Below are 22,991 nucleotides of genomic sequence, written 5' to 3' on the forward strand. Positions count from 1 at the left end.
ATACATTGAGCTTATATATTAACTGAAATGCTTCAATCAAGATGAAGTGTTTTTGATAAAATTGAGATCTTGCCCTTTTTGCAGATGAAAGGTCCCCGCCCGTACGTTATCAGGAACTTAGTGGTGGGTGCTAAAGCAGTTGACGATGTAGGCTAAACTTGTAATGTAATGCTTCAACTTAATCATTCAACTACAGCAGGAATGAGACATCAATGTCTGTAATCTTTCAGCGTAATACGCCAGCAATTTCTTCTGCGTGAATCGTAAACCCGTTGTATTTGTGCAGCCAAAATGGGCTATGCTTCAATAAATCCTAATAGCAAACCAACTTTCTTGTGCCTCGGAGCATCTGCATCGCTTGAGTGAAGCTAATGTTTGCATCGTGATGCTTGACCTAAAAACGGGGCGGAGGGGAAGACCTGCCACAAGACACTGACGGCTGCACGACTCCTACTCCCCGACCTGGAGTCTGCGCAGGATCCCGATTGCGAAATACTCCGAGGAAGTGCATGGGCAAGCAGAACTAGAAAAGTGCATGGATCTGAGGTGAAGGATGTCCCGATAGACTGGAAGAAAAATATATCTACACAAGGAGCCGGAGGCAGGAACCGCTGTGCGCATCGTTATTTAGTTTGTTTATCTACAGAAGTTCTCTGCAGTCATGGCTATCCCGTCGGTATTTAGTAGGCCTACGCACTTAGTGTTATTGTTTCAATGCATTGCCCTTTACAACGTTTATGCTGCCCCGTCGCCCATTATCAGGTTTCCAGGAGACGACAGCACCCCCGTAACAGACAAAGAAGTTGCTCTGGTAAGTAGGCCTAATACATTTTTAATATGTTGAATACTTTGAAGCGACGCGTGCACAACATAATGCTAAAGAGTTGCACTTGGTGGGGATTTCCATTTTGTTTTGTTTTTTGTGCAAAGAAATATATTTTTACATGCACATCTTTTCTCCAGAAATACTTGAACAAGTATTACGGATGCCCTAAAGACAGATGCAACCTGATGGTGCTGAAAGACAAACTGAAGGAGATGCAGAAGTTCTACAAACTGCCCGAAACAGGAGAGATCGACTCCAACACGGTGGAGATCATGAAGAAGCCCCGCTGCGGTGTTCCAGATGTGGCCAATTATAACTTCTTCCACAGGAAGCCCCAGTGGCAGAAGAACGCCATCACATACAGGTCAGCACTTTACTCACACTTTTCACACAATCCTGGGATAGGATTCGTTGATATGCTTGAGTTCAGAAAAGGATTTTAATCAAATAATTATTTTTAACTTGAAGATTTCGCATGTAATTGCTGATGAGGGGAGATTAATGGTGTTGACCATTTTATGGCATATTCGTTTGCCAATATATACCTTTTTTTTAACCCAACTTCTATATATTCTTTCATCTATAACTTCTTATGTTATTGTAGTTGACTCGTCCTGCATAACAAACTCCTCCCACTTTCCCAAAGCCTTCCCAGTCTGCTGCTTGTGAGATGGGCGCAACATCTCCTCCTCTTGCTTTCTAAAGCCATTGCATCGTGGTTCTTGCTTACACAAGGGTGCGGTGCGAGGTGTGTTTTGGCCATGCCTCTGTGATTCTAGAACGATAACGACTCAGGAATTCAGGGAGTATGTTCAGATGCAGACAGGCGTACGAAAGGGTCTGATGGCCGACCGCGGCTTCCACAGGCTGCTCTCCCCCGAGTCTGGAAGCCTGTTATTAGACCGTGCTGGCTGGGTCTGTCTGCATAAACACATGACATGACCAGAGGCGTATTAATGTCTGGGTTTGTTTAGTGTTATTCATGACACGATCCCATAGTCAGACCTCCTGTAAACCATCTAAAATCTTCTTAAACATGTACGTAAATGCATAAGGTTTGCAACTGCATCCGATATATATAAAGAACATGCATAGATGACTTCATAAAGTCCCTCGTTTTAGAATTTTATTAGAAGGAAACATTTCGAGACTTTGAGACTATAACAGTTGAAATACAAGCTATGATCAAATTATTTGAGTATTCAATAATGTTATTATTAGATCACGTTTAGCACTAAACCAACCTTATGGTTCTGTAATGAATCTGCTAAAGTCTGTTTCCCCTGGCGACGGTGCATGTCAGCCTGTGTGGTTAAGCCCTTCACCAGGTCTTTCTCCCTGCTCCCTCAGGATCCTAGGCCACAGCCCCGACCTGGACGAGGAGACCATCAACGACGCCTTCTACAGGGCCTTCAAGGTGTGGAGCGACGTGACCCCGCTGACCTTCTCACGCCTAATGGACGGAGAGGCAGACATCATGATCAACTTCGGCCGCAACGGTACGCACCGCCTGCTGCTCTGCGGAGCTGAGGCTCATTCGTAACACACACTACAGATTAGCTAACGAGTCTTATTGTCTCAGAGCCTGGGTTGGAAGCCAAAAAAGGCATGCCCTGTCCTAAACTAGTTTCACAAGTGTATTTATTGAATACGGGTATTTCTATAGTAGCTAGTCTACTGGCAGAGTTTTTGTTTGGCATTTACGTGTTTATTGGCCTCCAGCAACATGATTGAAAGTTAAAGAGAAAGAAAGCGAAACGTCCAGATTTCACCTGGTCTGCCTTCAGAACGTAAGACTATAACGGGCAGAAAAGAATCCGATACATAAACAAACTATGCCTCAACGGTTTTGACGCATCAATTAGCCTGTAGCCTTTATTGACCATGCATAAACATAGTTGTTGAAATGAAAGATGGTTGTTATTATAGGGAAGCTTATGGGATTTCTTTAGACCTCCTAACCTCAAACTCCAGGGACATGTGGTCATCGATGTTGATCTAAGGGCAGGCGGTTTTTAGAAGATCAGCCCCCATGTCTTGAAAATTCCTTGCTGTACCATAACTGAGAACATCGCATTCTAGACTTACTTCAATGAGGTAACTGAAAAAAAGATAGATGACCTAGAGATGACTATGCATATGCAGGTATGCATAGTAACGTGCTGTTTCGGCATTTGGTGTCTTCCTGCATTACATCGGTACAGCCCTGTAGTAGTGCCCCATTCAAACTAAAGGAAGCAATCTACATTGAAGTCAAAGTCCTAGCAATAACATTCAAACAAACTGTAAATATATGTGTGTTTGTTGCAGCCTTTTCCTTTTGAAAGCTTTGTACTGTATGCTTATTTTGTGAATCCACAACGTTTTTCCTGACTGTGTGGCGAGCAGAGCACGGAGACGGCTATCCCTTTGACGGTAAAGACGGCCTCCTAGCTCACGCCTTCGCCCCAGGGCCGGGGATCGGCGGGGACTCCCACTTTGATGATGATGAGCAATGGACCCTAGGGGATGGCCAAGGTACTGCCTGAATGAGTGGTGTTTGTTGTTGTTTGAATGAGTGTTAGTGATTTTACTATTTGTGGTTCAAATCACACCCCTCTGGAGAAACTGACGCCCAACTGACCTGACGTTCCACCCATCGCTACCATGACCTGAGGTACCACCCCTCACTACCACGACCTGGGGTACCACCCCTCCATACTACCACCTCATGATCCACCCCTCCCTACTCCGACCTGAGGTTCCACCCCTCCCTACCATGACCTGGGGTACCACCCCTCCATACTATCACCTAATGATCCGACCCTCCCTACCCCGACCTGAGGTTCAACCCCTCCCTACCACGACCTGGTGCTCCAACCCTCCCTACTCCGACCTGACGTTCCACCCCTCCCTACTCTGACCTGACGTTCCACCCTTCCCTACTCCGACCTGACGTTCCACCCCTCCCTACTCCGACCTGACGTTCCACCCCTCCCTACTCCGACCTGACGTTCCACCCCTCCCTACTCCGACCTGACGTTCCACCCCTCCCTACTCCGACCTGACGTTCCACCCCTCCCTACTCCGACCTGACGTTCCACCCCTCCCTACTCCGACCTGACGTTCCACCCCTCCCTACTCCGACCTGACCTTCCACCCCTCCCTACTCCGACCTGACCTTCCACCCCTCCCTACTCCGACCTGACCTTCCACCCCTCCCTCCCTTCCACGTAATTCTGATTTCCTGGCAGTGGTGAAGGTCAAGTTCGGCAACGCAGACGGGGAGTTCTGCAAGTTCCCGTTCCTGTTCCAGGGTAAAGAGTACAACTCCTGCACGCCACAGGGCCGGGACGATGGCTTCCTGTGGTGCTCCACCACCTACGACTTCGACAACGACGCCAAATATGGCTTCTGTCCCCATGAGCGTGAGTTTCTGACCTTTTGTCCTGTTCCTTTTGGAAAGAACCAGCGAGTTTGGTGCATGTTGTATCACTTGTTTATTGTTGACCATGAATAGTATAACAACTGTTCTGGGGAATACTAACCTGGGGGATATTAATTATTTCATGAAGCCAAGCCACAATTTATAACCCCATAATTGGGGAGCTATCCTGACTTATTGGATTGTAAAGTAATTCAAGTTGGAGACATGAGGCTTCACTATACTCTGGCAGGAACAATGTTTTTGTTTTACCTTGAACACTAGGCATGTAAACAGTATAACCGATTCAAGTTAACCCTAGAAGAAATACATTATAGAAAGTATGTATATGAAGAATACCATGCCCTCCTCCGAGACCCAGCAGCCTTCTGGACTTGTTCCTGCAGTGTTGTTCACCCTGGGGGGCAATGCCGACGGCGCGCCCTGCAAGTTCCCCTTCACCTTCCAGGGGACCGTTTATGACGGCTGCACCACCGAGGGCCGCGACGATGGCTACCGCTGGTGTGGAACCACGGAGGACTACGACCGCGACACCAAGTACGGGTTCTGCCCAGAGACCGGTGAGTGCTAGATCCACCATGATGTACACATTTTACTGAAGTGTACTGTATAGTACGTTACACTACCCTTTGCTTGACCTCATCTTACCGTTCCTGATAGGAAATATTTAGAACGTGAAAACATTTCTGCGTTGTATTAAGGTTTTTGTTTTTGTCATGGATGTGTGTACATTGTTGGTCAAGAAGTGTGTTTGAATGTTAACTTGTATTTTTCATCATCGTCTCTGGATGAATCCACAGATGAGTTCTGGTTTCATATTCACTTGTGGTCTACTGCATGGAATGACTTTAAATATTTTCCATCTGGTCTGCTACATTTGCTGTAGAGTGTAATATTCTGAGGTAGAGAGGCAGATAAAAGGAGAGCTAGGAGAAAATAAGTAATTCCATTATGGCTCTCATGTTTCTCAGTTTGTAGTTCAACTGCAATGGAAAACGCTTGATAATGCTGGGAAAGAGACCACAAAGACTGACCAAACCAACCAAGACACAAGACAAACTATTTGTTTTGGGTACCACACAATTAACAAACAAAGATGGAGAAAGCTGGAGACTTGCGCAAAGACGTCTGACCAGTGTTGCCAGATTTCACTGAGCACCAATAATCAGATCCCTGAACCCGCCCAATCGTAAAATAAAGTACCCCCATTTCTTGTGTCTGTCAGTGTGGCGCATCTATGTAGCATATTTTATTTTTAAGTCTCAAGGTTGGCAAGAAGGCTACAGTAATATTTTAGAATAATAACAAACCCACACACACCCACACAGGACTGAATCACTGAACAACCCCTATCAGGTGACATTGACGCGATCTACCCTCTGTGTTTCAGCAATGTCAACGGTGGGGGGGAACTCTGAGGGGAGTCCGTGCGTGTTCCCCTTCACCTTCCTGGGGGACACCTACGATGCCTGCACCGCCGCCGGCCGCAGCGACGGCAAGATGTGGTGCGCCTCCACCAAGAGCTACGACGACGACCGCAAGTGGGGCTTCTGTCCCGACCAAGGTGGGGGGAGACGGGCGTGTAGAAACAAAGACGGAGGATTAGCGATGCGTCGCTGAGTTACGGTCGAAGCTACAATGATGAGTAGAGCAACGGTGGACTGATTCAAATCACAGCAGTCTGCCGTGCACTTCTGCTTCTGCTCAAACATTTTGGATAATTCAACTTATTATACGTTTGAAGATGGTGGCTGTGATCAAAGGGAACACTGAGAATGTTGCTGCATGTGGAAACTCAGAGGCCAGACAGTGAATGCACATTGTGTTAACGTAATTATTTTTAATCAGCAGCAGCACTGTTATGCAATGCACATGTTATTTTAAATCTTCACATTATTTGGGAATATCGACGGAAATATGCCCTTAACGTCATATTGCGACTCCAGAAAGGATTAGTTTTGCAATCTAACTTGTGACTCCTCCCCTCTCCCAGGCTACAGTCTGTTCCTGGTGGCAGCTCATGAGTTTGGTCACGCCCTAGGCTTGGAGCACTCCCAGGACCCCGGGGCGCTGATGGCCCCCGTCTACACCTACACCAAGAACTTCAAACTGCCCAACGACGACGTCAAAGGCATCCAGGACCTCTACGGTAAGAAAGCCTTCAAGCAGCTCGGACTGTGAGGAACTTCATCTGATTGAGTACGTCTCTGTTGACAGCAGAAGAGATAAGGAACACTTGCATAGATTGTTAGATTGATTTATATTTAGTCGTGTGTGTATTTATATGTATATAGCAAGCAATAGTGCAACCGTTTTCACTGAAACGCTCATTTGAGGAGTCAAAGTGGATACTGGTTTAAGTGCTTTACTTTTTTATTACTTTTTGGAAATGTTTTTAATTACTTTTTTCGGCAAGGTTCACCTTCTCTCGAAACCCAACCTAAGTCACAGCCTAGTCAGGAATGCAGCCTTTTAGACCAGGCTGCAACTAAACTGTTGTATGGCTGGTATACCTGTTCTAATCCGCCTGCATTTGAGTACAGGTTGGTAGACAACAGGCCCCTGAGTGCCTTGCGGCTAAATGCTTGTGTCGCGGTGACCTCTCCGCGTCTTGTGCTATACATCAGCAGCGTATCTCTCCCCACCCCAGGAATCAGGACTGGGGGCAAGCCCCTGCCCCCCACCCAGGGTCCTGTGACCCCCATGGACATCTGCTCTGAGCCTGTGGTGTTCGACGCCGTGGCCCAGATCAGAGGAGAGACCTTCTTCTTCAAGGACAGGTAAGGCAGCCCGACAGGCCTTGACGTTCAACATGCATCTGAACAGAAGTCGTGCAGAATTCATGTCCAGATGGTATAAATGGTCAGTCGACTGGGACTTAATCAATATTCAGTAGTCTCATAGTTTACTGTTAAGTTTAATGAATTGAGGAATACTCTTCTCATGGCTTTTCATTTCCTTACCATCAATAATAATTCCTCATGAGCAATTTAGTGTGAACGCCAGTGCTTTAAAGGGGACATATTATACCACCAGGTGTGAGTGTGATTAGCCTTACAAGCCGTTAGCTTGTAAGGCTAAAATCTGCCCTATATGACATCACTAGGGGGGCATGTCCACCTAGAAATGTGCTGCATAGATGAGCAAGGTATACTTCAGTCCACTGGGTAGGCTGGTAGACTGATCTATCCAGCACAGATCTAGGTGGACACGCCCACTAGTGATGTCATATGGGGCAGATTTTTTTCGAAACGGCTTGTAAGTAGGGTTGGGTATCGTTTGGGTTTTATCCGATACCGGTGCCTACTCGGTACTTTTCAAACGGTTCCGGTCCTAAAACGGTTCTCAAACCGGTACTTAAAAAAACTAAACGGCACACACCGCTGACTTGCCATTCAAGTCAGCGGACACTGAGTTTAATGGCAACGGTGTTTGCTAGCCTACTTGATATGCAAGATTTACGGTTGGCATTCAATTACTCGACTTACCCGAAGAGGCTGCTGTGAGTGCTGTGACTGATACATATCTTTTTAAAATGACAAATAATTTTAATTACTCACTGAAAGCAGGCAGGCACGCATCATGGCGCAACATTACTGCCAAAGTCATATTAAGTAATATAACTCATGTGCGCAAGGCAGCCACAGACAGGAGACGCCAACATTGTTTTCAACCGCTCGGTACCGCGCTGTATTAATTCCCAAGTTTTGAAAAGAAAAAGTATTTGAAGCGAATAACGACTTGTTTTGATTTGTTTATTTGGTTTTTGAACAGCAAGTTTTGGATGCATGCATCGGCTTTGAGTTTGTTTGTTTGTTACTTTAAAATTACATTCGCTCGCAACACACACACACACACACGCACACACGTTCATTCACGTTCACCCACTACAACCTGCCGATCTTCAATCAAAACAACATCAAGTAAGCGATGCCACAGCGCGTTGACAAGTCCGTCCTGAGTCTCGAGGCGCCAATAGGCTTTATGGTTTTAATGTTTGAAAGCCGTGACACACTCTTTTACCAGTTGGCCTGAAATACCACGCCTCGCAGTCATCATGGACCTATAAAGAAAGTCGTAGTCGTACCATGCTTGTTTGCCGCAACATTGAGAAGGGTCCCGTCTGAAACAGAGTCGCGCAGCGCTGCGTTCCGAACGCTGTGTAATCAAATACACCGGTATGGCGGTAGGCTATATAAAAAAATCATATCCCAACGAAAATACACACCGTTATTCAGTGAGTACCTGTATAGCGCCCAGCACTAACGCAAGTTGACGCCGCAACACCATGGGGGCGGGGCAGGGGGCGTTAAAAAACGTCAGGCACCGTTATGAGGAACCGAAATGTGCGTTCTTATTCGATCTCGTTACAACCGTTTACGTCGGAACCGGTTCCCTACTGGAACCGAGCTTCGGTGCTCAACCCTACTTGTAAGGCTAATCACACTCACACCTGGTGATATAATATGTCCCCTTTAAGATATTTGTGTACTTTCTATCTGACAGTTTAATTATGCTTCCATATCCTTCTGACTGAAAATCAAATGGGTGTTCTTTATTTTCCTGGGACTTTGCACAGGGCTGTCATGTGAATACATTCTCCTTTTCATCACATTGCAGCCTCTCACAGACCTCTCGATCTGTCATTATTATTCATAAAGGAGCCATCCAAAATAAACAGGCGAGCACAATCCTTTCCCAAAAGAGTGAATGTACCCAGTTAGCTCCTGGCGTTGCTCCCCAAAGAGTGTTTATAAGGACCTGAAGCCACCCACACAGCTTGAGCACAAATACCCCTTAAAGATCGGATTGCCTCTCCCTGCCAAAGTTGCGCTCCAACTGCCTGAGTTAAAGAGCTTTCCGTGGACATGGAACTGGATACGGATATTAAACCAGATTGGTATGTGTCTTAAAGTAAAGCTGAAGTATAAAGCTCTTAAAGGGGACATATTATACCACCAGGTGTGAGTGTGATTAGCCTTAGAAGCCGTTTTGAAAATCTGCCCCATATGACATCACTAGTGGGCGTGTCCACCTAGATCTGTGCTGGATAGATGAGCAACGTTTACTTCAGTCCACTGGGTAGGCTGGTAGACTGATCTATCCAGCACAGATCTAGGTAGTCACGCCCGCTAGTGATGTCATATGGGGCAGATTTTCGAAACGGCTTGTAAGGCTAATCACACTCACACCTGGTGGTATAATATGTCCCCTTTAAGATCACCTACACACCCCCCAAAGACCAAAAGGTTGTCTCATGTGGATTTCAACAGTTTAAAATCCTGCAGATGCACAACTGCTCTACTTCAAGTAAGCCATGAGCAGGCTTGGATAAAATTAACCATTAATTAATATTAATGGTTAATTAATATTACATTAATATTACACTGATGTGTTTAAAGAGGTTAAGGCTACAGATGCAATTAAAAATGTCAGTGAGAGGTAGAAGACAAATGCTAGTTAATACGCAGTGATTCTAACATAGGGAATAACTCATCCTTGTGGTTGATTTTCAATCGCACATAACTACCAATATTGCTAACATGACATGGATAAAAAAATGGATCTTAGTGTTGAAGATGTTGGTAGTATGTTTGAACTCAATGTCCCTCCCCTGAATGCTTCAGTTTTCTTACCGACATCGTGATGGGATTGCTCCAGTCTAGTTATTCACTGCTGGATCTCAACAAACTGATGTTCAGGCTATAAAAACACATCACATGCTTTTCTCTGCTCGTTTGGCAAGACAGTGGTATCAACTAGGGTAAAATAGGGAGATGAAGGTTTTGCTTGGCTACAAATAAGACAGATTTAATGTTATGAACCGGTACTTTAGTCTTTGCAAGTCTGTGTTGTACTTCCATATTATAGTTCACTTGTGCTGACGGGGGTGGGGGGGGGGGGGGGGGGGGCGGTCCTCTTTGAAGTAAAGATGGTAGGCAACGTGAGGGGTTGGAGGAAGAGTCTCTGGCAGGGTAACGCATCAGTCTGGGGCCGCTTCTGGAACTTTCCCAGAATTTCTGTTTCCTGAAGCAGATACCCCTACATCCGTTCATATTCAATACTAAAATAATATCAAAAACAGACAATGTCAAATATACCCGCGGAAACTATTGATGCCTAAAGGGTGTCACTCACAATATCCTAACGATTAGAAAGCAGAAAGCTTAGTCCAATCTGCGTCAGTCACATTTAGTCCTGATACTGAGTCCTTTGAAACCATTTGAAAAGGAATTTTAAGACAGTAGCTTTCCGTTAGTCAGAGTCGGGTAGAGGCCAAGTGCCACAACAAATACCTTTGCCAAATAGCTACAAGAAATCATATCAAGATACTGAAAATACCAATGAAGATTTAATGACATTTTAGCATCACACATTGCTTAATTTAGAATTTCCCAAGAGTTCTAGCAAAAAGCCAACAGAGACCAATACAATTTGTACAAAAGTTCATTTGTAAAACAAGTGAGGTCAAATATGTAAACATTTTACACTGATGAGCCTTAAACTGAAATGGAGACAGGGTGGAGACCAAGGGACAGGTCTGTTTTAACGTTTAGCTAAAGCTCACAACATTGTCGTGACAATATTACGGATGGATTGTTGGTTTGTAGTTTGAATAGTTGCGCAATGTTTGGGTAGACGGTTGAGGGACTTGTGTGTAGGTTTAAGGTTAGTTTTGGTTTAGGTATTAATAGAGAGATGTTTGAGCAAAAGGCACAGCATTGTAGATGGTTAAAGAGATGGTCAAGTATTTTTAGGTTCTAGTTGGTCTAGTTTGAGATTATTATAGATGGTCACTTTTAGGCATTAGTTTAGAGATCTCCATATTAAGGCATTCGGTTGGAGATCTCCATATTCAGGCATTCAGCTAGAGATCGCCACATTTAGGAATTTGTTTAGATCTTTAACACACGCCGTGTCCCTTTAGTCTCTCCGTTCAAAGAAGGCTCCAAAATAGAGGTTTTGCAGTACAATAGCTTGGCTCAGACATGGTAAACAGGAATAAAAGTAGGCAGATCCAGCGAGGTCACTGGTCCGGTAGACTGCCGTAGATCCACTTCTGCTCTGTGATGGATTGATACAAAACAGGAGGTCACTTTCACTACGAAATATTTGTTTTAGAAGACATTTTTATAACCAGGTAGACCTGGGGTGTTCCCAGCAAAGACCATAGGAGAAGTTTGTTGCTCAGAAGAGATGATGTAACTGTGGTTTAATGCATTTAGCCTACCTTCAAGCACGTATTCAATCACAGCCCTCATCTGCACCAGGGCCACTCGTCTGCGGCTCCTCCATCTCTACCTGAAGAAAAACATTTGAGCCGCAGGTCACGGAAGAATAAATTAAGTCCATTAAAAAAAAAAAAAAAACATGGGCTGCAACCATACATCTGTATGATGGGGGAAAAGAACATCAGCTGTAGAATAAGTTTCATAATCAAATGAATGCAAGGTTTAAAGAACCTTTATCTAGCAAGTATGGTTGCAGCATAACCGTCCTGGGGTCACAGCATGGAGGTTCTGAAAGTTAACACATTTTCTCTATACATCGTTAGATGGTCGTAGGATATTTGAACACTCTAGTTTCAACCAACAGCTCACTTTGATTTATCTGACAATTTATAATTGGATTCTTCAAACTACATTACTGTAACAAATCCTAGTGAAAGAAAACACTTGCTAAGTATACCACAACACAAACTTGTTTAGCAATATTTCTTTAAAGGTCCCATGGCATGCTACTTTATGGATGCTTTAATAAAGATATTAGAGTGGACACCTAACACAGTATTTGAAGACGTTCCCGAAATTCAGCCGTGGTGCAGAATTACAGCCACTATGAGCCAGTCACACATTGAGCATTCCCCAAACGCGCCGTTTCGGTGTCTGTAGTTTTAATGCAAATGAGGAGGAGAGAGGCGGGTCAAGGAGGAGGGTGGGCGTGTGGCCCTGAGCAGCTTGCGGCCGCGGTACCATGCGCTCTGTTAATAGTGGATGTATCACAATGGCAAGGCGCACACAGCCTTTGGCCGTGCTCTGTAAATATTCTAGATCTCTCCGGGTGCTCCGGCTGGAGTCCTGGAGCTCTACATCTACATAATATCCTATTATACATTAGGGGTGTAACGATACACGTATTTGTAACGAACCGTCACGGTACAGGCACTTCTGGGTGGTTACAGAGGTGGACCGTTAATATTGCGAATGCAAAGGCTTGTTTTGCGATGCAGAATTTAAAAGTTTTTGATAACAGACCAATCACAGCCCTTGCTGTCTCCGTTGCGATAGTTAAAAAATATCGCATGCTCAGGTAAGCTACGGTGAGGGTCTCTGACAGGCTCTCCGGCTACAGAGAGGGCTCTCCGTGTCTACGTACAGCACTTTAACATGCACACTAGGGATGGGCACGAGTAGTAAATTCCAAACTCGAGTGATCAAAGGAATTCCTCGAGGATCAATCGAGTACTCGTTTAACCAAATCTATTTTTAGAATGCAACGCATCTGCAGCAGGAATAGGCCTGATGATGAACGGCCATATTACCAACCAAACATGTAATGCTTATTCTCCATCAAAACAGTCAGAGTTATCAGAGTATTCATTATTTATTTTTGCAAACGTTCATAACACATTTTCCTTACAAAAATAAATATGCGTCTCACAATTTAAATCACGTCGAACCAAGGCCTGTAACAGTTTAAAAAAAAAAAAAACGAAACAGGTAGCCTAATCATTGCAAATAATTTAAAGCTGCCAATAAAACAGCAGCAAATGGACTATGGAAATACTCAGCGTTGTGATCTTCTCTACACGGCCGGGATTACAGCTGCGTCTTGCGGCGGTGAATGTAGCCGACACACTTGGTTGCTGCGGGTCTGCTTTCCCGAACTCACCGTTGTGTTTCAGGAGCATATGTTGCCGCATAGTACTTTCTGGTAGCTCGATTTCGCTTGGCGTATTTTACATTTCACCTTTATGATCTCCTATTTCTTTAAAGTATTTCAATTCTTCGCTGCGCTTTGCTTTAACCGCCATCTCTTAACTTTTTGAATTCTGGCGTGCCTGCACACGGCACGGAACGCGCCACTAAGAAATGGATACATTTCATTTGCTTTGTGCCCACGGCATGCGTTAGTGGCGCCGACAGAAAATGTATACATTTGCTTCAGAAAACTTTGTTTGTGTGTGTATGTGCAAACTCGAGTTTGCCTGTCCACCAACCGAGTTCATTTGTAACGAGGAGTACTCGAGTAATCGATTCCTCACGCCCATCCCTAATGCACACGCATTTGAAAAGTCACCATCCAGGTGTTACTATCAATGTTGCTGTGAAAAAAAAACAAGCTGTGCAAACCCAGCTCACGACACTATTTCAACAACCCCTGTCTGGGAATTCAGAACGGGCAACTGCCATAACCAAGTCTATTGGTGTTTTTATTGCTGCTGATCTACGGCCATTCTCTGTTGTTGACAAACAAGCCGATTTTTTTAAATTTCCCCTTAACTATGAACCGTACCGTCCTGTACCGTACCGTGACTTCAAAACCGAGGTACGTACCGAACCGTGACTTTTGTGTACCGTTACACCCCTATTATACATAGATATCTATATCATATAATAAATATTATCACGGCCGAAAGCTGTGTGCGCCTCTAGATGATATTATGAATCTCAAACGACTTTGTTGGGTTCTCCGACGTCTCTGGTTCTTCCACGTCCACATCAATCTGAAGTAGACTGAACCACGACATGGAGGAGAAGGGGATTGCTACCCGCGATGGTTGACCGCGGTTGTCTCCCGCCGGAGCCTCGCTGCCGTGGGACCACCGCCTCGGCAGCGGGCAGCGCCGAGGGCGGCGGTGATCCCTTGGCAGCGAGGCTCCGGCGGTAGACAATCGCGGATGGTCGTAGCTCGTTGGCGGGCCAAATTCTCTGGGCTGGCAAGGCAGAGAATGGGGGGGCCATCTCCCCTTATGACCTCATACGGGGAAAATTCCAAAACGGCAAGTCTGAGCTTCGTTTTTTCAAAGGCGGAGCAGAATGCCTAGTGCTCGTTTTACACCCAATGGAATTTCTAGCTACTGGGGGAGCATAGCTAGGCTAGGGAAACTCATATTAAAGTTAGAAAACCTCAGAAAGGGATTTTCATGTCATGGGATCTTTAAGATGTGTACCCTTGAGGCTGCTTGTGGCAAAGGCGAGCCAAGCAAAACCTAAGAGTAATGCTCTTCAGTAACTTCCCCTTCCCCATACGTAGGGATTTCTGCTTCTTCCACCGACCTTCCTGGATTTGAAAGATAGAATTTTGAGTTACAAACTGAATATCACTCTAGACCTCAGACAACCCTGCTGGGATGTTGCCCTCGCAGTTCAATGGAGCCCTTACCTCCGAGGTGGAGAACTTCAATGGAGTGATCCTCTGGCAGGACCACCAGTTGATCCAGAGAATGCTCTGGAATCACTGGTGAAACACTAGTTACAACAGACTGAAACCAGCAGGGTCCACGAGTCACATAAAAATAACGTTCATGCTAATAGTTACCATTTGGGGACATTTTGAAGTCTTCAGTGTGCAGGGCCAGTCTGGGAAGGTGCTTCTCCAGGAAACTTGACACAACCCAAAGCAGTAAATGGTGAAAACATGTTTGGCCATCTTAAGGGTTTTAGTTAAACTTTTATTAATTGGTAAACTACTTGCCTTTGTCGTCAATGCGTGTACAAATCTTCTAAATGGTCTTCTATGATATTGTCAAATTATGACCAAAAGAATAAATGAGTTTGATTAAAAAACAACCGCTGATCTTCCAGTGAAGATTTTTTTAGGGTTGCAAAACCAAGTTCTTAAAATAAAGCATGTACCAATATTAGACTACAAATGCAAAGTTCACATTACAAATACGTTCGATCAAACCATTTACCACACTGAATGAAAAGCTCAGATGTTGGGGTTCAACAACATTACCACAAACCAGTTGCATGTTTAGAGGATCCTGCCCGGGGCAATATTAAATACTGTAAACAATGAATCAGGCCTCAATAAACACACGTATTGAACGTAGAAAAATAAAAGTAAATTAGAAATGAGTTGTGTGTGCATGGGTACAGCAGCAAGTACGACGGCAAATCCATGACAAAGTTTCCAAATTCAAGCATGCCAAAAATTCTACCAAGGTTCAAAGAACGAGCAAACATGGTACAAAACCTTAACCCGTCCAGTCAGGCCCCCTCGTCAGTCTTCAGTCAGTGAAAGATTCCCTAAGGTCCAGTGTGGTAAACTGATGGATCAAGAACAGTCTGCATGTTCGTAAGTCTGTACAGTTTGGTGCTCAAATTGAACAGATGCTGTTGAGGTTTGAGTAAGTTTGAAGATTCCCGAGAGACGTTTCGCCAACATCTTAAGAGTGTGCGGTCCAGAATGAGTGTCATCAGTTCCTCATGGTTTGATGTTGAGACCTTCAACTGTGCCATAAGAGAGTATTGGCAAGACGACACTTGTGCTGCACTACCAAACAAGCCATTGATAAGTTGTGCAGCCTAATCAAATCAAAGTTTAATTGGCTCATAGAAAATGACTTTTCCAGAGAGGGGCCTTAAGCCAATGAGGCACTGCACATATGGTCCTCTTTAATCCAGGGGATGTCCTTTCCTTTGCAAACCAAACTAGTGACAAAGCAGCACACCATCGATGGCAGTCATGATACCTCGTGATGCCAATTGTCTACTTAACTGATCTTTGAATCTGAGTCATAGCCATGGAAGAAAAAGCCTTGAGGGATTTTGAGAAACATGCAATATACATTTACTGGTGGTAGTTGATGCTTGACCCTGATGAAACCTGCAATATACATTTACCAGTGGTAGTTGATGCTTGACCCTGATGAAACCTGCAATATACATTTACCAGTGGTAGTTGATGCTTGACCCTGATGAATCCCGCAATATACATTTACCAGTAGTTGATGTTCGACCCTGATAGGTTTCAGACGCAGTTGCCAGAGTCTTCACGTCATGGCCTGTTCGCCACACAACATTGTTCTGTCACCAATTTTGCAATAATCTTTCGCCAGTTACACACACACACGCACACACACACACACACACACACGCACACGCACACGCACACACACACACACACACAATGAGGCCGGTCATTCAGCTCGTTAACCCCAGTGAAGTCAAAACGGCATATGCAAACGCAACAGAAACTAATGCTACAATCAGCCAAACCCGGCGGTAACAACCTATAGAAACGTTTTGGAGGAAGACCCGGGATACCAATAGAGTATCCACATCCAACAGCGCGTAAAGGAACCCAGATTAATTACTCACTGCTGGGTTCCTGGTCGAAGCTCCCCCGTTGGTGGCCACGTTGTCCGAAACACGCACACGCAACGGGTCCTGATCGAATTAGTACAGCAGCGGACGAAAAATAAATACGACGCAAAGTCGTTCAGTTACTCTCAATTTCCGAAGTCCAGACGCAAATACACACTTGAGTTGTGGTCCCAGAAAAAACAACAATTATTATTATTATGATTTTTTTTTAAACTTAAATTTTGGTGCCTCCCCCCCAGGTACTTGGTGACCTGCATATAGGGAGCGGCGGGCCTGCGTTGAGGTGTAGCGTTCTCGCCTCCACTGCCCTCCTTATTTTTTATTTAACTTTTATTTATTCAGGGCGGCCATTGAGAGCAGGCTCTCTTTTTCAATGATGCCCTAATAACAACATACATATGGGCCTTATCAATTGCAAATATACAATATAAACAGTAGGTCAAACAACCAGAAGAACATTTCAAATACAATGATAATAATTACGCACCTATTGTATGTTACACCTGGCACTTTATGTACTCACTTATTGTATGTTGTATGTCCTTGCATTTTTAAATAGTACTTTGCATTGTGTAGCATCTTATCCTAGCTAGCTAACTTTGTTGTAGATGGGGAATAGGTTAACCTAACAATTGTTAGTGCTTGGCACTTGTTTCTATGAACATCCGTGCTTTACCAACAGCGATATATTGTTATGCCTCGTTCTTCTAACAAATTTACTGATTCTAAGTTGCTTTGGATTCAAGCATCTGCTTAATGCCCTAAATGTAAATGTACAATTACTGCACCCTCCCTGGTTAAAAAATGATCGAATGGTCCCGCCTGGCTGGATATATAGAAACGTGCCTTACTGCTAATTACTCCTCAGTTGAAAACAGTGCTTGTTCTGACTATCAGATCCCTGACCCCTGGCTCAGAAGAAGGGTGATGTCCGACACATCTAGACATTGAGTAACCCTCTGGGAACCAGCTGAGCTCAGAAAACAGAAAAACAGTGTTTATCGTCTGGAGGTTTCACCTTACACTTAAGTAGTCTGCCTCAAAGCAAACTCGGTCCAACCCACCAATTAAATAATAGCAACGTTGGTTTTGGATAATGTCATTAAAACAGCTATCGTCATTCTAAATTGCCTCCTTTTTTTAACACAGTTTTCTATCTCATAAAACTCTCTGAAGAAGACGTGCTAATGTGTTTTGTCTGCGAGATGGAGGGCCTAACTCTGTAGCCCTGTGTCTTTACGGCTCTGACACCGGTCACCAGGGCACTGGGAGTGGAGATGTCTGTTTAGTGTCCCCATCCACCCAGTATCTGTCGTAAGGATCCCTTTTTCTCATGAAGAAATTGCAGGTCAGGCAAACTGAATTTGGGGAGCCGTTGTGTTGTGCATTTGGAAATCCGGGCAAGATGACTCTTGTTCCGTTGGCGTCAGCAACCCTAACCATAACGAGAACCAGATGCTCATGAATCACAGCATTGTGGCTGGCCTGTGCTACTCCTCTCTCTCTCTCTCTCTCTCTCTCTCTCTCTCTCTCTCTCTCTCTCTCTCTCTCTCTCTCTCTCTCTCGCGCTCTCGCTCTCTCTCTCTCTGTCTCGCTCTCGCTCTCTCTCTCTCTGTCTCTGTCTCTCTCTCTCTCTCTCTCTCTCTATCTCTCTAACTCTCTCTCTCTCTCTCTCTCTCTCTAACTCTATACCTCATCCCCCACCTCTTGTCTAACTCTTTTATCCCCCATCTCTCTCTAACTCTCTTTCTCTCTCTCTAACTCTATACCTCATCCCCCACCTCTTGTCTAACTCTTTCATCCCCCATCTCTCTCTAGTTTAACTCAAACTCTCCCACTTTAACTCCCCCCTCCCACACTCACACCTACAGAGCTTGTGTAGCTCTCTGTCGTTCCCCCTCCTCTAATCTCTGTCCTCTCCCTCCCCCTCAGGTTCCTGTTCAGGTCGGTTAACTTCAGGAGCAAGCCAACAGGCCCAATGCTGGTGGCCACCTACTGGTCCGACCTGCCAGGCAAGATCGACGCGGCCTACGAAAACCCTCTGGAGGAGAAGACTGTGTTCTTTGCAGGTATGTTTTACAGGCAGCAGCACGTGCAGGGATCCACTCGTTAAATTAAGATGATGTACATTGACATTTAGGGTATCTACAATCAACAATAAGTACATTTGTCAGAAGAAAGAGAAACAACCATATATCGCTGTTGATACAGTAAGGATGTTCATCGAACCAAGCACTAACAGGTTAACCCATTCCCTGTATAAAACAAAGATAGCTAGGATAAGATGCTAAATTATGCTAAATTCTGTTTTTAAGTGCAAGGACGTACAAGATACAATAAGTAAGTAGGAGGGGCGGGGTTAGTAGAGATGGTTCCTCTGTGTCGGGGGAAGAGGAGTCTTTTGTTGGAAAGCGCTTTGCCAGAGAGTGAGATTTAGTTTTTCTTGCACGCCTATCACTTTAGTTTAAGTGCCTTGACTGGCTATGGGGGAAACAGATTCTATTCCATTGCAGTGAAGTCATGGAAGACTATTCTGCACACTCACACCAATGGGAAGGGTCTTCCTGCAAAGGTTGATTTAGTTCATAGGAACGTACCACTGGAAAAATGTCTTTGTTTTCCCGGTGATAGTTCAGATGTGGGGTTTAGTGCCGGTCATTGTCAGCATGACCGGGACCTTCATCTGTGGTTTATACTGCAATACATACTCTGGATTGTACACTCATACAATCTTGACTCAGGAGTAACAAAACTTATTGTCTGGCTCGCCCATGCAGGAAACAGACCGCTCCCTTCAGATATTCTTTGTCTGAGTTTCATCCCTAGTCTGTAATGTCACGTATTTGATTGTATTTAGTTTTCCCTCTCCAGCCGCCATCTTGTTACTCTTAGACAACATACTTCAATATTTGAATCATACTTTTATCTCTCAGCATGTGATCCATTATATAAAGCTTAAAAACGACTTTTACATGAGGCCAAAAACATGACTGGATCTGTGTGTCTAAGAGCTCACTGTGTCTGACGTTGTGCGTCTAACTGCCTCCCTGTGTCTGACCCTGTGTGTAGGAGACCAGATGTGGGTCTACCGGGCGGAGCAGCTGGAGAGCGGCTACCCCAAGAGTATCACCAGCCTGGACCTGCCCTCCGATGTGGCGCAGATCGACGCGGCCTTCAGCTTCAGGAAGAACCAAAAGACCTACCTGTTCAGCGGAGACAAGTTCTGGAGGTACCGTACCTTAGATGACATACATGCCGTTCAGGCTGCAACTTTGCGTTGGATAAGTTTGAGGAGCGTTTATACCCATATGTACGTGTGTGGTGGAAGTCCTTTGAACTGTATTGACAACGCATCTCAGAATAGAAAGGGTTTGTTTTAAGAGAACGGTTAAAATAGTAGAGGATTAAAGAAGTCTTTGTCCAGAGAGGCCACAAAACACGACAAGCATGCAAAGGTTGGAGCGCTGTAGTGAGCTCCGTACAGAGGGAATGCTCCAGTGTTAGAGCAGAAGACGTCCTTGAGGGCCCAGCTGCAGATAGGGATGCCGCTGTTCCTCTGGCCTTCCAGGAGGAAGCTTGTGGTTTTGCTGCGTCACGGTTCCCCTCAAGGGCGATAAGCGTGGAACAAACACTGAGATGGTTCCTTCAGATGATAACTAAGGGGACAAGGTATCTTAGTCTCTCGTGAACAACATGTCTTATGGAAACTTCCATTACACGTGCGACTCATGCAATGCACTGGAGTCGTTGTCGATTAGTACAATACCAACTTGTAGAGCAATTGTAATAATACTGCGTGGTTCTGGTATGTAGAGGGGGATGCCGGACCTACCCCATATCGTGTTATGTCTTTGTGTCTTCAGATATAACGAGGAGAAAAAGAAGATGGATGCCGGCTTCCCTAAACTCATCGCTGACGCGTGGAACGGCATCCCAGACGGAATGGACGCTGCCTTCAGTCTCAACAACATCGGTAAGTCACGGAAAACAGTGTGTGGGGGAACATGAAAAGCTTTGTCTAGTGACAAAGTGTGTGAGTGTATACACACGAAACGTACACACGTACATGAGGAACGCATAGCTTTCTCTAAACAGAGTACTTATGTAGTGAAGACAATATACCTATAAATACTAAAACTGTACTGTAGGAAGTTAACAAGGTCAAGAACGTTTCTACATCTGACTGGCGCGTAGCAGACCCTGCATTGGAGAAAATACTATTTTCAAAACATGGTGTCTGGAAGGAACAGAGCCCTTATAGGGAACCAGAGCAAGGCTAGTGAGGGCTAGCTTCAATTAGCATATGTTGCCTCTGCCAGTTCAGCAGCAACAAACAAGACATTCCTTGCAGTCAGAATCCCCCCCCCCCCCTTCATCAGGCCTGGCGTCTTGCCACTAGCAATAAAACTCTGCTTGAGCCCAGAGCCCTGCTAGCCTGGCTGATCCCATCTCCACAGAAACCATGTCTTAGGAAGTGTGTGCATAATCAGATGAGAAGGAATAACAGGAAAAGGGTGCGGCCGCCCCCGCTGATATCGCCATCGCACATAATTCACCCACCACGACCATTCGTTTTGTTTGTTTGTTTCTTAAAGTCATGTCAGCGTGAATTGTAAGGACTCTGGCAGGACACTTTTAGCGAGACACTGAGTTGTGGCCCCGGAAAAACCACATGATTGATTTATTTATCCATTGTTTCTACCTTCCCTTTTATCCTGCAATACATTGTGTCAGCATAAGACAGCATAACAACACCTGCACGAGCAGTTGTTTGATAGGGTCGAACGTTCCTTGTCATCTGTCTAATTCATATGTGATGCCCTTGCTGAAGTCGAAGGGTAGAAAAGGTTCCTCCTTTGCTATTAACATCAATATGTACGCGTCATTAAGCAGAAGCTTTAAAGGGACTTATGCTGAATTCCGAAACTGAAATCAGATACTGAGTTTGACACTGAATCAGACACTGAATTCAGATACTGAATTCAGATACATTCAGGAGCCGGTAGGGTTACATTGACGATTGAACCCAGTAAGTAACACGTCTTCTTGCCGTTTTTGTCTTCCCCAGATTACAGTTACTTCTTCAAGGGCGCCCACTATTTCAAGTTGGACGACAGTAGCCTGAAGATCGTGAAGCTGGGCGACATCGGGAAGGACTGGCTCGGCTGCTAAACACTCGCATTACGAACAACCGCCCCTTCCCGCCTTCCAGCCTTCCAACATGAGAGACATGTTACCGTCCCGTCCATATAACCCTGCCCTTTAGCTTAGTAGAACGAAGCTCTCGCCTTCTCTCATTGGCTTTCCAGGCGACTGGATATGTTGTTTTACTGTGTGATGTCAGCTCCTTGTTTGTTATGCCGGTGCATTTTTAACCCCTGTTTGTTGTTGTTTTGAATTTGTGAAATTTGTTTTTAAGAGGATAAGACATCAGGTATGTCTACGGTACATTGATGCTGGCAGTGACGTATTGTGTGTGACATTTCGCCGTTGTATTGCAAATTAGGTTTTTCTGAAGAATGTTCCAAACCATGTGTTTTTGTGATCCTAAATCTTTTGATCGTGTATGAAGATGAATTGGTTTGTTTAGAACGTGTCAGTAAGTGTTTGTTTCGTTGTTTGTGTAATGCTTTTGAAAAAAGAAAGAATTTGCACAATGTGTTTTGACCGAGAATGGTGCTTTAGGGAAATCGTTTCTTACATAGTCCTGCATATAGTTTATACTCCAGACCATGTATCTTATAAAACTTACTTTTGATCTGAAAGCCAAAAAAGTTGTATTCATAATCAATTCTTCCTTTGGTTAGCACTTTGTATAGGACTTTTAAGGAAATTGAAACATGGAGACCAAATTATTAAAATGACTGATTTCGGTAGGCATAGATTAGAAGGCACAGGTTGCTTTTATTAGACTGTATAGGATATTACAAATGTTTTTTTGTATGATGTCTTCAGAGCGCAAGAACTTAAGGAGGAATCTTTATTCCATGCATTTCCTATCTTGGGAAAACACCTAACCAGTATACATTGTTTTGGTTCTGTTTTGCTTTTGCACTTTGTCATCTGTCATCATTAAAGATGAATGGTCAACATAATTTACGTTGTAACGTCATGATGTCCTTGTTGGCCAAAAGTACACCGATATATGGAGATTGACAACCGTAGTTACTCTTGGGAATATGTAAAATGGAAAAAGAAGTTAAATCTGATACAAACATATATGTCTGATGAAAGGGCGTCCTCTTCTGGACACTTTTCAGCACTGATTTGTAAGTCCTTAATCAATAGCGTAGTGAGATGTCTTTGAAGCAGATTACATTATCTTCATCATTAATCACTCACTCCTGTGGCTAGCCTTCATATTTGTACTACTATACAAATTAAAATATGCTTTGATAATAAAATA

At 44.5% G+C, this 22,991-nt stretch overlaps 1 protein-coding gene across 1 annotated transcript; it reads left to right on the top strand.

Annotated features, from left to right (window-relative positions):
- Window positions 1-441: 441 nt before the first annotated feature.
- mmp2 (matrix metallopeptidase 2) lies at window positions 442-22,680 on the top strand. The gene is made up of 13 exons (XM_030377160.1): window positions 442-811; window positions 964-1,190; window positions 2,177-2,325; window positions 3,215-3,343; window positions 4,060-4,233; window positions 4,637-4,810; window positions 5,641-5,814; window positions 6,244-6,399; window positions 6,901-7,030; window positions 18,518-18,654; window positions 19,655-19,814; window positions 20,449-20,558; window positions 21,654-22,680. The coding sequence occupies exons 1-13, from the start codon at window positions 662-664 to the stop codon at window positions 21,755-21,757; spliced, it is 1,974 nt and encodes a 657-aa protein (XP_030233020.1). The 5' UTR covers window positions 442-661; the 3' UTR covers window positions 21,758-22,680.
- Window positions 22,681-22,991: the final 311 nt, after the last annotated feature.

This window comes from Gadus morhua, chromosome 14 (assembly GCF_902167405.1).
Source record: "Gadus morhua chromosome 14, gadMor3.0, whole genome shotgun sequence".
Lineage (NCBI taxonomy): Eukaryota > Metazoa > Chordata > Actinopteri > Gadiformes > Gadidae > Gadus > Gadus morhua.